General features: G+C 41.9%; 1 protein-coding gene across 1 annotated transcript in view; it reads left to right on the forward strand.

The window, feature by feature from the left end:
• Positions 1-5,831: 5,831 nt before the first annotated feature.
• The window catches only part of snx29 (sorting nexin 29), a 151,284-nt gene continuing 141,771 nt past the window's right edge, over positions 5,832-15,344 (forward strand). The window contains exons 1-11 of the mRNA XM_079577454.1: positions 5,832-6,226; positions 6,696-6,760; positions 6,937-6,989; positions 7,403-7,527; positions 10,498-10,678; positions 11,721-11,791; positions 12,825-13,085; positions 13,149-13,554; positions 14,434-14,546; positions 14,803-14,899; positions 14,984-15,066. Coding sequence (XP_079433580.1) covers positions 6,220-6,226; positions 6,696-6,760; positions 6,937-6,989; positions 7,403-7,527; positions 10,498-10,678; positions 11,721-11,791; positions 12,825-13,085; positions 13,149-13,554; positions 14,434-14,546; positions 14,803-14,899; positions 14,984-15,066 — 1,462 coding nt within the window. The 5' untranslated portion in view covers positions 5,832-6,219. The remainder of the gene's footprint in view (positions 6,227-6,695; positions 6,761-6,936; positions 6,990-7,402; positions 7,528-10,497; positions 10,679-11,720; positions 11,792-12,824; positions 13,086-13,148; positions 13,555-14,433; positions 14,547-14,802; positions 14,900-14,983; positions 15,067-15,344) is intronic.

Consider the following 15,344-nt stretch of genomic DNA (forward strand, 5'->3'; position numbering starts at 1 on the left):
CTGCATCCTGCATCATTCATGGTTTAAAGGGGAAAGTTAACTTGGGACATGGCGAACATTGGAGATTCCTTTGACGATGGGAGGCAGAGTTTGTTTCTTGATGACGACCCTTCTTCCACGGGTATTGATTTCTAATGTTTATCTTATTATTATTATATTATTATTAGATGATCTATTTATTGGAGTAATTTTCAATCTATTGACATGTAAAGCCTCTTAACCCCCCCATTACACTTGATACAGTGTAATGGCTCATTTGAAAGCGAAGACCTACAATACGAATCTAATCTTCTTCCTCGTGATGATTGTCACGCGTTTCATCCTTTTTTATTTGTGTTTTCATCCCGTTTTTTCTTGCTTTTTTTTTAAACGTTTTGATCACATTCTTCTGGCTTGATCACAGTTATATTACACACACACACACACACAATCTTGTACTTCTATCTTAGTGAGGACACTCATAGGCAAAATGTATTACCCCTATTACACTTTACAAACATGTCCTCACTCTGTTGGTTATAAACTCAAACTGGTCCTCACAACGTCGTAAGTACAAGAACACACACACACACACACACACACACACACACACACACACACACACACACACACACACACACACACACACACACACACACACACACACACACACACACGAAATGTAGCCAAAACTCTGCAAAAAAGCAAAGAAAACATGGCAAAAACGTGAAAGAAAAGGCAACAAAAACAAGACAACAAAGTAGCAATAAGAACCCCAAAAAGCAATGAAAATGTGATAAAATGCAACAAAAAAGCTTTTAACTATATGATGAAAAAAAATGACTAAAACGTGACAAAAATGTGGCAAAAAGTGTGACAACAAAGCAAGAAAAATGTGATGAAAACACAAACAGAAAGGATGAAACTGTGACAACAAAACTGGAGAAAAAGTGCTCAGTTTAGACGAGAGTTAAGGGGGTATGACTGTAATTTAACTCCTGAGCACAGTTATTGTATCTAATCTACATGAATTTATAAAAGATGCTCCATTATGCACTTCTGTTGGTCCGTTTTGATTTCTCTAAAAGATTGTCAGGGCATTTCGGATAGGCTTTTCAGTTGAGTTGTTTACAGTAACATATAACCTACAGATTCACAACAGATATGGCACTACAATGTTAACACCACAACATTCAGGATAATACAGTATCCAACCTTTCTACCAATAAACTTGACCTTGTTCTTTCATGCAGACTCCCCCGGCTGTGCCTACCTGCACAAGCCGGTGATCTCCATAGTGATGGGGTCCCTGATGTCGGCGGCGGGGTTCCTCCTGCTCTTCCTGCAGCTGTCCCAGGTGGGCTCGGCCTGCCTGTCCTTGGGCATGGTGTTCGTGCTGGTGGGGCTGGTGTGGATACCCGTGCTGAAGGAGAAGCACCGCAGGAAGAGATGCGCACTGGTAGAATGAGATCGAGAAAGAAAAAGACACTAAACAGAGCCTTCAGAAGTCAGAGCAACCAGACTTGAATAGTTCGACTAGACAGGAGTTTCAAACAGAAAATCCACATATGTTGAGTTTCGTTGTTTCTCCAGGGCTTTTGTTTTGTTCTTCTCATTTTAAAAAGAACCCTCGATACTCAAGGTTGACACTCATTTGGCTATGCATAATTTCTATTGGTAATTTTATGAGTAAACATTAGTAAAGATAGGCCTATTGTTTTGAATGGACATAGGAAGGCCATGCCGCTTTAAGAGATTTGGTTGCATAAAGCAGTACTAAGTAACTCATGCCCCTAGAGGCCATAAGCGTCTCTGCAGGTGTCGTAGCATGTCACGTTTTTTTACTCATTTATCGTCCGTGAGAGTAAATACTACGCTGACAGAAAAGACAAAGAGAGAGAGGGATATTGTACATCCAATTACACAATGGAGATTAGTTTTTTCATTCAAACTTGGCTTTAAATTCTGTTTAAGTGGCGCTAGCCCACAGTTAGCTTTGGCCGTTAGCCTGTTAGCTTCTTCTTCATGATTCCATTAGTGTGTATTGGTGCCTCTGACCCGTAGGCAGCGAAGTTGCAATTGTGGTTTTATGGCCAGAGACACCAGGGGAAGATGAAAGACCCTCCAATCATCCCATTAACACTTGGGACATCCCATTAACCCCAGAGGGACAACGGAAAGGATTTATTAAGGTAAACAAGTTACTTAGTACTGCTTTAAGATAAGATAAGATAAGATTAGATGGTACTTTATTGATCTCACAGATGGAGAAATTGCATTAAAGGCTCTGTACCTGATTTTTTTTTTTAAATAGCAAACAAATAAAGAGAAAGCCACTAAAGCCTGACATATTTGTAGCATCCCAATTCTTCTTCACATGGAAGGCACATTTCACAACTGACAAGGTCACTTTCTCAGATCTCAGGTATGCTATTCACCTTATTCCGGAGGCTCGCGTGGGCCACCATTAATAGTGCCCGCCTCTTTTCTCCTATGTGTTGACATGGGACTGGAGAAGTCCAGATAAAATCAGTCACTACACGAAAACAAAGCTGTTTTCAGGCCGCCCAGAGAAATGCTGTAGTGTCGACATGTTGGTGCAAATGAACATTGGACATTTTACACAAATCAATCGACTAAACATCAGATTTGAGCGGAGAATATTTTCCCTCGTTCTCCGTTAAAATGAACGGGCTTCGTGCTCGACCGGAAGTGTCTGGACAACGAGGTGTTGAGACAACGTAAAAAGTGGCAAAAGTGGGCGGGGCGGAATAAGGTGAATAGGACAGGGGTCCTCAAGCTACAGCCCGCGGGCCAAATCCAGCCCGTGAGATGATTTAAACCGGCCCCTGACTTGTAGAGCACAAATGCCTGAGTATGTAAAAAACAAAAAGTAAGTCTCTAACCCATTAGTTATGATTTTTTTTAACTAAATAACCAGTATACTCATTCCAGCCACTACGGGGCAACGTAAATAAATAAATAATAATTCCACACGTGTCCAGCAGGGAGGGACACTGACATAAGAGATCAGGATATAAACGACACATTAGAGCCACGTGGTAAATGAAGCTTACCACCACAGAGTGTGGGGTGAATGAGCAATGACTAACTTTGAGAAACTTGTGACGCAGGCTTGTAAAGCACAATACAAGTGTAAGGAGTTATTACTTTGGTCACATTATGCAATGATGTTTCATTTGAAAATAAAAATAAATGGGCCGAACAATAATGTGGCCCCCATTGAAAAAAGTTTGAGGACAAAACAAATTTTCATTCCACTATAGGGGAAAAAAAAAAATCTGGTATAGTGCCTTTAAGTCCTTTCAACAAGATTTTGACAAGATTTATGGCTGTTGTTGAATAAAATCTCCACCTTTTGGTACTAGTGTCAACAATGAGAAATGAAATGTATTATTTGTTTTGACAATCAATTCAGGCCATTTGAGAGTTTTGTAAAATCAATATGAGTCAGTAGTCAACACTTATGTTAGTAACTTTTGTCACATGAACGCAAACTACTCATGTATCTATGAAGCTATTGATTCAACCAACAAGAATGACACTGTTTTGGTTTCCTTTACAAATCCAACACAGTCACACAGCAGGAGTGCAGCCATTTACTGATAACCACTTTAGACTTTGATCGGTGCAATTCACCCACTGTTTCTGTCATTCTCTCCAAATCGAGAACAACTCGTGCAGCCGTGGATGTACTTTTTTTTTGAGGGGAGATATTTTAACCCAACATGTCAACATCTGTCCAAGTGGAGCCTGTCAAAATGGAGCCCGTCATGGAGAAAGTTTATGACGGAGTCGGACGTTGCAAGTGCTCTTTCTGGTTTGCAGTGGCTCACGACATACTTGGAGTTTTAATCATAATGATCGGCGTGTTCGGAGGCCTCGCCATCCACGATTTGTTTGTCTACGCCGGCGCCATTATCATCTTTCTGAGCCTGATCTGGTGGATTTTCTGGTATTCCGGCAACATCGACGTCCCCCCTGAAGACCTGCTGGATGACGTGGGCCTGCAGAAGGTCAAAAACCGCGGACTGACTCGCGTGGCCAGGAGAGTGTCCGATCGGATTTCCACCGGCATCAGGAATTCCTTCAGGAAAAACGGGAAAATCAGCAATCGAGCTTCCACAGCGGAGCAGCCGGTGGACCAAGATATCACGCTTGCTACTATTTATGACACCAGCTTGAGCTCTTTTACCCCGAAAGAAGAGACAAGAAGCACTTTGTTGATATAAAGACTGCACGGGGCAGATTTGGATGTACATTTTCTTTGCATTGAAGGGTTTGTGTGAGCGTTTTGTAATGATTAGACTCACTGATAAGATAAGAGGGCTGTGTCCATATGCACTCACTGATAAGAAAATCCTCTCAGTGTCACAAGTGGAGATGGATCATGTTAAACCTTTTATCTTTGATGATAATTCACTGATTCACAAGATTAGAATGGTGGTGGATATGTTGTCCGATATACTAAGTCTTAAAAGCTGTTATAGACTATTCAAAACATACACACATATGTTTCCAGTGTTCAGTTATTTTCAAGTCAGATTCCCTTCCTGACTTTTAACCTTTATTTATCTGAGTTTGGGACTACCAAAAACAAGTCTATAAATGCACAGAAGCCATTATCTCACCTATATAATTTATTATTATTTTCACCACCTGCACTCCATATAGTACTTTTGTTGTGATCTATGTCTGATAATACTGTATAGAATAATATGTTGCAATGTTTTCAATATATTCTTAGGCAATTGTTTCTAGCTGAATAAAGTCTGTACAACACCGCTAAACTCTCTGTTGCTCATTTCTATTCATTCTCCTCTTGATCCTTGGAGTTGTGGTTTGAATAGTCAAGAAACTATATGAATGGGATGGCATGGGATTTTTGTCAATTAATGCAGAATTATCATTATCATAATTTACTGAAACAATGAGAATAAACATTTACTATTGGATAGAGAAGGCTTAATTACCACTCTGCACCAACAACCATAATAAATATCTGGTCAGAGGGTACATATTTGTGAAGCATTTATTAACCTCTTAACTCCCGCCTGAACCGAGAGCATTTTCTCCAGTTCAGCTTTACCCAAATCCTGTTGGCCAGTGTAACGCCTCATTCGAAAGCTAAGATCTACAAAACTAAATTGATCTTTTTCCTCACATCATCAGATTTTTTTTCATCACTTTTTTTTGTTGGGCAGTCATCTCACTTTTTTGTCAAATTTTTCGTCAAATGTTTCGATTTTTTTTTGGTCCATTTTTTTGTCACATTTTTGTCAAATTATTCGCATTTTTTGTCAAATTCTTATCATTTTTTCTCCATTTTTCGTCCATTTTTTCTCACTTTTTTCACATTTTCATCCTTGTTTTCGTCTGAATTTTGTCGCTATTTTCACACCCTTTTTCCAGAAGCTTTTAGATTGGGGTAAAGCTGGAGAAAATGTGCTCGGTTCAGGTGGGAGTTAAAGGGGTTAACTGATATAAAAAGTAAGCAAGTATTATTGTTATTATTATTATTATTATTATTATTATTATTATTATTATTATTATTATTATTATTATTACTCCAAGCATCCAATCCATTGACCCATTATTATTATTAATGTATCATCATCATCATCATCATCATCATCATCATCATCATCATCATCATCATCATCATCATCATCATCATCATCATCATCATCATCATCATCATCATCATCATCATCATTACTGCTATCATCATTATTCCTTCCATGATTATTACTAGTTTTAGCGTTTCATATGAAGAGAAAACTACAGCTCCCAGCAGGCAGCGCGCGTCATATGACAGCAGTGTGTTGTGTCACGTGACCCTCTCAAGTCTTGTCCTCTTTTCACCGTGTCACTGGCTCCGAAAACGCTTTCCTTTTCGCTTCAACACTTCCCGCAGGCTTTAGACAGTTCCCCGCATGGCCTGTCCGCCGCACTCGCCGCAGTTTAGCATGTTTACATCCCGGGAACGAGTCCTTTTTGTCACACTTTGAAAGGCACCCCCCCCCTCCCGGCGGGCCTGCCTGCTCTCGTGTGTGTTTACCGACTCAGCATCAGCGCTCGAGCCGCAGTTGAGTGGCTGCAGACCGGGGCACGGCGCGGGCATGGACTCGGTCTCTTACTAGCCTTGGTTTTTTTTAATCCGTGGAGTTTTAATACAAGCTTGGATGCTATTGCTAACGGAGAAGAAGGGCTGTCAGCATGAACGGTAAGTTTATTTCTTGCTTTTATTAATTGTTAGCTACTAGCATAACAGAACACACATGCATCCCATCTTTGCAGTACTATGTAAATAAGCAAGTTTCAAGTGTAGTAGTAGCCTGGTAAAACGGGTACTTCCCAAATCTTGCAAAGACTTGAGTATTTCTTAAGATCAAGTTTAAACCACTGACAGATTGTGAGTCAAAAGTTGCCAACTCCATTGTTTTGGTCCTTGGTCACCCACAAGTGAGGAAGCCCCTCCATCCTATAACATTCATGGGCCCTTGTGGAGAATAACATGCCTCCAAACTGTAGCTGCTATTGACATGAGATTGTATAGTATTGAACGTGTATTTTCTTGTAGGGAATCACTGCTTTACAACTTACTTTAAAGAAATGTCTTGTCATGACACAACGTGATGCTTGCTGTGTCCTTTATGAAAGGGGACTTATCTAATGCGCCCTGTTCTTTGCAGGCACTCAGCAGACTGATACAAAGAGACAGCACCTCCTGGAGAGGCTGCTGGATGCCGTCAAACAGGTGAAGGCCACACTGCACTTGTGTTTACCCACTTTTTCAACCTCTCAATGACAGTGTAATGCTTTGGAAGAGGAAGCTGTTAGTGAAAGAAACTTAATCCCCTTCATAATCTCATTTAACACAAGCAACCGTCACTTCTCCATTAGCGCAGTCTTAAATTCTCCTTTGCTTTTCAGTGCCAAATCCGTTTCGGTGGGAGAAAAGAGATTGCCACGGACTCTGACAGCAGGTAAGAGAATATCTCCCGTTTTGTTCAGTGTTTGACCCCGTGTTCCAGTTGACTTGTGGTGCACTTTGTTAACTGTTTTCCTTTCGAGTGCGTTGGCAGAGAGCCCGGTTTTCTGAAGTGAAACCACTGAAGTGAATCCCACACGCGATATAACATCTTTACCACTTTGCATTACGGTTGCCTGTGGACATGACTTATTTGTCACCTGAAACCGCCGGATGTTCCCAGTGACATGCTAATGGTCCTCACAAAAGGAAAAATGCTGTATTACCACAACGCCGTCGATTTGTTAGCATGCTTTAGCTAAGAAAAAAAAAAGCGAAATGTGCCAAAGTTGTCCAATAATCTCATAGATCCCAGGACATGTTTGCAGAGATTTTAAGCGTGTCTTAAACATGTTGTGTCTTTTGCAGGGTGATCTGTCTGTGCGCTCAGTTTGAAGCCGTGTTACAGCACGGCCTGAGGAAGAGCAGAGGACTGGCCCTCACCGCCGCCGCACTCAAACAGGCCGCCGGCTTCAGCAGCAAGTCAGAAGGAGGTATTGGGAATGATACACAGAGATGATAGTGTTTTTCAGCTTTACGTCGCTGCTGAGCAATGTTCTTACCTGAGCTTAGACGAGTTGATGCGTACCTGTCTGGTCTTTGTGCGTGCGCTCAGTCACGCAAAAAGACAGAAGATGTCGTTAGCATTTAGCCTCTCCTCCTCTCCTGTATGGGGCCAAACGGGGTAAAGTTAGAAGTGACCAAGCTCTTCACGTTTCCCCTATTTAAACACAGTTACACGATCCAAGTATAGTCACACAAAATTGAACGTGTCGATTTTCTAAGCGGATAAAAAGGGGAACTATATTGTGAGGCGTATTACCAACTTCACTTCAACTTCCACGCAGTAAATTGAAGATATTACTGCGTGGACGTCTTATTTTGTTAAACTATACGTGGACTGTAACCTTATATAAATGGGAGAGCTTGGTTGCTCAAATCCATGTTCAAAATATATTTCAAATATCTCAAGAAGTATGTGGCATCAACATTTTTTGGTAAGAAATCTAGAAGTTGAACAAGCTTGTTAAAAGATGGCAAAGGGGATTTCAAAGTCCTCATCTGGACTGTACCCGCTCTCACCTCACATATACCAAGTCTAACTGGATATAAGTCCCAACCAAAAAATAAACGTAAAAAAAAAGGATATAATCAGCTGAGGAAACGTCGACAATTCAAAATTACCCAGTGCAGATGACAGCTTGAAAACCTTTCTCTGCAATGAAGATCAGAGAGCTTACACAAACAAGCAGCAAAGGTGCGAAACAACCACTGTGAATCCCTTTCACTCCCAGTCAAGTTGGTGATTGTTATGTAGTAGTCATAAACATTTAACCTCTTAACCCCCACCTGAACCGACCACATTTTCTCCAGTTTGGCTTTTTCTAAATCTAAAAGCTTCTTGAAAAAAAGTGTCCAAACGGCAACAAAAACGAGACAAAAATGTGACAAAGAAAAAGCGATGAAATAGTGACAAAAAAGTGTCAATAAAGCGACAAAAAAGCAATGAAAAAGCGACAAAAAACCCCCGACAAATAAGCGTCAAAAACGCTCAGTGTAGATCATTTTTGTGGCTTCCAAATGAGGCGTTACACTGGCCTTTATAGAAATTTTTAGATTTGGGTAAAGCCGAACTGGAGAAAATGCGCTCCGTGAAGGGGTAAGAGGTTAAAAACATCCTTGTTCCCCTTTGAATGGTCTTGAAAATGTGTTTCTCAAGTGGGAATAGTCTAGTGATTGAAACCCATGAATTGTATAATGAGCGTTTTAATACATTTTAATAAGAATTAGCAGCAGCGCCTAATATGAATTCTAGCCAATTATTGCACTTTCTAAATGGGCAAATCTCCCTAACAATATGCAACACTTCAGCTTCATTTGCAGCGATTTCAAATGACCAATGTTTTATATTGTGCTCATTTATCCGCCCTGTCTAATTCACCATAATGTAGAAAATCCATTAATTCCACTCAGTTGAGCAGGTCACGACTTTTGTAATGGCTGCTGCTGCTGTCTCACGATTATTAGCATTTCTTACGTTTTTCAGTTCTTCGGCTCAAAGAAGGAAAGCAGATTTTTCGGATTTATTAATGAAGCCAGTTCCTCTGCAAGGACCAGGGGAAAAAAAAACAACAACATATTTTCCACCTTCTTCAATAAAGGTGATATGCTCACACAGCAGACTCCTCCTAATTAGAGCTCATCCAAACGTAGCATTTAAAAACATCTTTGGTCATTTTGTAAAGTAACGGTAACTCCCACGTTAACGAGAATCTGCTGTAAAAAGTCTCGGCTGACCTGGACACACTTCACAAAGTTGTTTTTCCAACTTTATGCTAATCGTCCACACCGTGTTGTTTTTTCTTCTCCCTTTTAACGCGCCTGTATTATGCCATTACTTTTTGGAGGTTTTAATCATGCTACAATGTTGGTCAACCTGTTTCCCCAAGAACTCACCTCAAAGCTGCTCAGTGTCTTCAAACTCCTCATCATTTCAGCGCTCGAACTACGGAGCGAGCAGTTTTTGGAAGCGACACACAAATCCAGCAAAACAGACTTTCTTGACTGTCATAAAGGGACTAGATGCAAGTTGGTCATTTCATGCTCACTACTGCCACCTCAGGTCTTACGCGTAACTGCAGCTTCTATATTAAGCTCAAGCATGACGGCACTTCGGACCCAAATCAACAACTTTTTTGTGAGTGACAGTGCAGGATTTTCAAGGCAGTTTGTGGTGAATATGTCTGGGCTCATTCTGCACATTAGGACATGGCTGGAACATGTAGGGGGAGGAAAATACTACATTTTTAAACTCTGTATAGTCCCTTTAAACAATGATAGAGAAATCTTGCAGAGTTCTAGTTGTATAAAGTGTGTGCTGCTGTCACACAATCAGTTTTCAATTCACAAAGAGTGCTGTGGTGGTTTTAAAGCTAATACACATTACCAACCCAAAATTACACTTATGCATGCAACGACAGATGTAAAAGGCCATAATACAGCGCAACACTTCATTTTTTTCTTGATTGTCTTGTTGCTCAGAGAATAGACAGTAAAATACAGTAGCTTTGCTTGTCTTAAAGTCTTTTCCTGGTTGAGCACCAAGTGTATATATTACTGACATGCTTGAGCCATATGAACCACATCGGCTGAAAGTTTTATACTAAAGTGAAGTCACTGTCAAGTCTTTCAACAAAGTGACTTGTCTCAACATCCTCCATTTTTAAAAATACAATCAACTTGTTCACAAACGCTTGTCATCAGTCTCCACATCGAGTTCAGCGCCTGCTTTTACCTCCGGCTAAGCCACGTCTGCCCAAAACACCCCAATATTTACAAGCATTTAAAGGATTCATTGTCTTTAGTGTCATTTTACCTGCCACACGTCGCCTCTGGACCAGAAGAGAGTGAGTCCTTACTGCTCTCCTTGTTTGCTAACCTTTGTTCTCCTGTGTATTCTGCAGATTTCACGTTCTGGTTCTACGTGAAGGAGCACTTGAATCGCCACGAGCTGCAGAGGTTCTACTCGCTGCGTCACATCTCCTCGGAGCTGGGGCGGGGCCGGGCCTGGCTGCGCTGCGCCCTCAACGAACACTCGCTGGAACGCTACCTGCACTCGCTGGTGGCCGACCACCCACGCCTGAGGTTTGTTTACACGCATCATCAAGCAACATGCTACACAGAATACACACAGAATACAGTAAAGGTTTAAACACTTTAGAATAAAGAGCTTTCATTTCTTTATTAATTGACTTAAGGCAAGACATGACAGGTGAATGTTTTTTAATATTATTTTTAACTAGTTTTCTCCTTTAACATCTTGCATCTGAAAAAAATAGACCAAACTCACCTTTTACGATGCTTGTTTTCTTACTTTTTGCCTTGCCTCGGAAATCATATGCTAGATGGCTATTCTTGGACTGCAGTTCAGCTTTAAACTCAATGGTTCCAACAAAGCTCATTCACAAACTCAAATGCCTTGGACTTAATGATGCCATTTGTAATGGATTTTTAATGGTTGTATTTCTGATGAGCTGTATGTTAGCGCTGGTTTCTCCGCAGGGGTGTGTTTTGGGCCCCCTGCTGTCCACGTTGTTTACTCATGACCTTGTAGCAATTCATGATACTAATGCGATAATAAAATATGCCTGATACAACCATCATTGGACTTATCAGTTCGAACAATGAATCTCATTATCGTGAGGAGCTGCAGAATGTTGTTCAACGGAGTAAAGAAAACATCTTGCTTTGGAACACTTCAAAAACTTGTGAATTTGTTATTGATTTTTGTCACAATAGGAATCAGTTGCATATTACTATCCATGATTCTGATGTGCAGATTGTTGAGCATCACGGCAGAACCTCGTCTTTTCCATGGTTATTCATTCACAAATATTTACATATTTGGTATCCTGTGTAATATTAAAACAAAATGAAACCATAAATTCAAACCTGGCTCAATCCATTATTTAGATTTCATGACACTTTTTTGCCTTATTTTTAAAGATGAAAACAGAAAATGACAACCTGCAATCCATTTTTTTTCACATTTATGTGCGTAATCTGCTGTTTCGAAAGTTTCATATTGATTTTCCTAAATGTAGTTTCTCCCCCTTTTCACCTGCAGCGTCTTGCCTTAATCTACTGTTTTGAACTAACTTTGAACTAACTTTTTTGTTTTTTGTAGCACATATTACGAAGACTGGGCCTTCATCCTGGACGAGGAAAGAGCGAGCATGCTGCCCACTATGGCTGCAGGTGAGCTTGTTTGAATAGACTTTGTGATGAAATGTTCTAAACTGAATATTACCATAGAGATCCGCAAACATTGATACTTTTTTGCAAATGTGTAAAATCCCAGCCATCACTTACTATTACTCTCTGTTCCACTCGTTGTTCCACTTGTCGCTCTCGTGAATTCTCCCCTAAGGATTACTCATTAGATCCATGACTCTGCACTTTTCACAGCTCAGTGAGACTCAAGTGCCCCCCCCCCCCCTCCCCCAAATAAATATGATGTCTCTGCTGTTTAAGTATTGATGAGCTTAATTGAGACAAAGCCTGAAATATTAATGTCATGTATCACTGATCTCATGCCAGAATTCACGATCTTTTCGGACTTGCATAAGATCTCTGACTCCCCAAACACGCAGGCTGTAAAATGCCGACTAATCACTTCCAATAACACAGCGTCGTGTTCAGTGGGTTCAGAAAGTTCGCAGCCCTCTTTTAATCCTTTCTATTTTTGTATGGAGCAGTCTTTATTTTCTATTGGCTGTGATTGGACCCTGGTTACAATGGCATTTTGTGTGTTTGTTGGGGCAGTGCATGCTAATGAACTTGAGCATGTAAATATGTCTACGTCTTCGCTTTAAAATGAGGCTAAATCCAAATAAAAAGCAGTTGATGACTAAAATGATGAGTAAAATCCCCTGATATTTTTGTGAAACACACACACATATGTTTCCAATGACAAAGGCCAGGCTTTTCTTATTCACTTCTCAAGGAACCAGTCTGCTCTTCATGTGAGAGAAGCTCCATTATAATATGATTAACACTGGCTTTGCACTCGCCCAAACTCTCATTCATCCTGGTCCTGATAAGGAGCCTATTATACATGTTTTTATAGGTAGAAGAAAGCAAAGCCAGCACGGATGCAGGGATTGGCACAGGGAAAACATACAAAAAAAAAACTTAATCCAGACTTCCACATAATTCCATAGATATCAATGAGGTGTGTGTGACTTTGTGGATGTCTATAACTCGCATTCACTTTGCTGTGTTTCCTCAGGCCTGAACTCCATCCTGTTCGCCATCAACATCGACAACAGTGACCTGAACGGCGGCGTGACTCGAGGCGGCGGCTCAGCGGTGTCTAACCTGCTGAAGGAGTCCACACAGGGCATAGGCAGCCTGCTGAAGGAGTCCACTCAGGGAGTCAGCAGTCTGCTCCGGGAGATCAGCACGGCCACCGCTGTCGTACCCGGATTCACCCCTCGAGGAGACGGCGCCTCGGACCCACTGCCGGTGCTGCCGCGGAGCACGTCTGCGGGTAAGGCGCTGCAGTTTCATCAAATACGAGTCAGAGCTTACTTTTCCCCCCCCTTGTGCATAGATTCAGGGCTAAGGAAGGAGCGCCGCAAGAAGAAGAAAGTCACCAACATCATTTCCTTCGACGACGACCTGGACGGAGGCGCAGAGGATGAGGAGGACGCAGAGGAAGACCAGGGTAAGACCATGAGGAAGAGCCACACCGCCCCCGCCGCCGCCCAGCCTCAGAGCAGCGTGGAGGAGGGAGTCGACCCTTTGGAGGGAAGCTACTCGGCCTCTCCTGCCCTGAACGGCGTGGCGGAGCAGGGGATCGTGAGCTGGGTGGGCTCCCCTCACCCCTCAAGGACGTCCCCCATCTCCACGCCGGCCCTGCCCGACAGCAAGAGGATAGATAATGATGAAGAGGAAGAGGAGGAGGGATACAAGCCCCGGGCACAGGAACAAGAGGAGGAGAGGACGAGTTCTGAACAGTAAGATGCAGTATTTCATTTCATTACGTACCATTGTGCTGCACTGACCGTGTGCAGGGGGCGCACCAGAGAGCGTCCCAGTTGCGCAGGGCTGTGTGGCTATGTATTAACCTCTTAACCCCCACCTGAACCCACCACATTTTCTCTAGTTTGGCTTTACCCAAATCATAAAGCTTCATGAACAAAAAATATGACATAAATGCAGCGACAGTGCAACTAAATAGTTACTGTCAGTTTTGTAGCCAAACTGGAGAAAGCGCACTTGGTTAAGGGGTTAAAGAGGGAGAATGATGCTTTGTGCAGGTGGTTTATCTCAAACACATCTTCACCTTTGCTGTGCAGCTGTTTTAATAAGGAGAGAAAAAGACAGTGTGGTCCGTGTGGTTGTAGTGAAACCATGGCGAATGTTTTTACTCCGCCATGAAAAGACTAAGCTTAGTAGGGCTGCAATTAGATAGATAGATGATAGATGATACTTTATTGATCTCACAGATGGAGAAATTACATTCGATGAGAGAGCATCCGGCAGCAGCACCCATTCAGTGTGCACCACTCTTGTAAAGATTATTTTTTACTATTAATCGATTAATCGCTTGGCTGTGAAAGGTGACATTTTTTTTCCTTTTTTTTATCACATAGAAGAAGAAGAAATCACATAGAGAATTACTCAATTATGCACTAATGAAGTCAGTTTTGCGCAATAACAAGAAAATTAATGGCATTAGAGAACAGTATAAAAGTTGAGGCATTTTGAGTTTTCTTTGTCATTGACAAAAACAAAATCTGTGCAAAGGATATTCTACTCATGGAGCTGCAGTTTACTGAAAGTTTAACACTGATGATGACAAGCTGACCATGCTGTGCGCTTTCTTTCCCCAGATTGGTGGTGGGCAGTCTGCCCAGTGTGTCCACGTGGAGCCCCCTACAGGCGATGGTGGAGAACAATAGCTCTGACATTCTCATCCCAGTGAACCCCACACACCCCCAGCCCGGTAAAGCCATATCACTTTCTCCAGTCAATAACTTTCCAATCAATAACCCATTGTATATCCGTTACTGAAGACCCTGTTTGAATTAAGCTAAAACAATATCAGATTCAGTACCAATCATTCATTTGTCATGGATTGATCGTAAACTGATGTATAACATGACTGCATCGTTTGTGCTGTGCTGTTTCTGCTTTGACAGCACAGATCACATCAAATCTGGGAAGTCTCTTTAACCGCGTGCTCTCACTCACTCTTCCAGTAAGCTCCGTGGAAGACAGCGCCGCATTTCCTGCTCAGAGTGACTCCACGGGGCCCATGGAGAACTGCGAGGCCAACTGCGTCCAGCTGACTTTCACGTAAGGCACAAAATAAGCATCATTTAAGTCCTTTGAAATGCTTGTAGAGGTTTTACTCTTTTTTATGTGTGCATTGTTTGTCAGTATGGAGTCCAGTCCGCCTGCCCATCCCGCTCCCATATCCAGCGGGCTGCCTGCCTCGGCCCTGCCCGAGTCCATGACAGTGGGTGAGTGTCTGAGCGCCGCGTTCTTGTTCTCTCTGGCTCGTCTTGTTCAGGCTGTTTGCTGAACCTGTTTTGTGGCATGAAACGTCACGGGAGATCCCACTTATCAGCTTTTAGAGGAAGTTTACGCCACATGACAAGCGGTGTCTGACTGTGTAAAGGTGAATTTTGAAGTGGCTTATCGACAAGTTATATAATAATAGCCAAGGAGGAACTCAGTCATGTCAAGACAAACTTGTTTCAACGGAGCATCAGGAGGTTTGACGCCGCTGTGCAAAACT

The sequence above is a fragment of the Gobius niger genome (assembly GCF_951799975.1).
Source record: "Gobius niger genome assembly, chromosome: 19".
Lineage (NCBI taxonomy): Eukaryota > Metazoa > Chordata > Actinopteri > Gobiiformes > Gobiidae > Gobius > Gobius niger.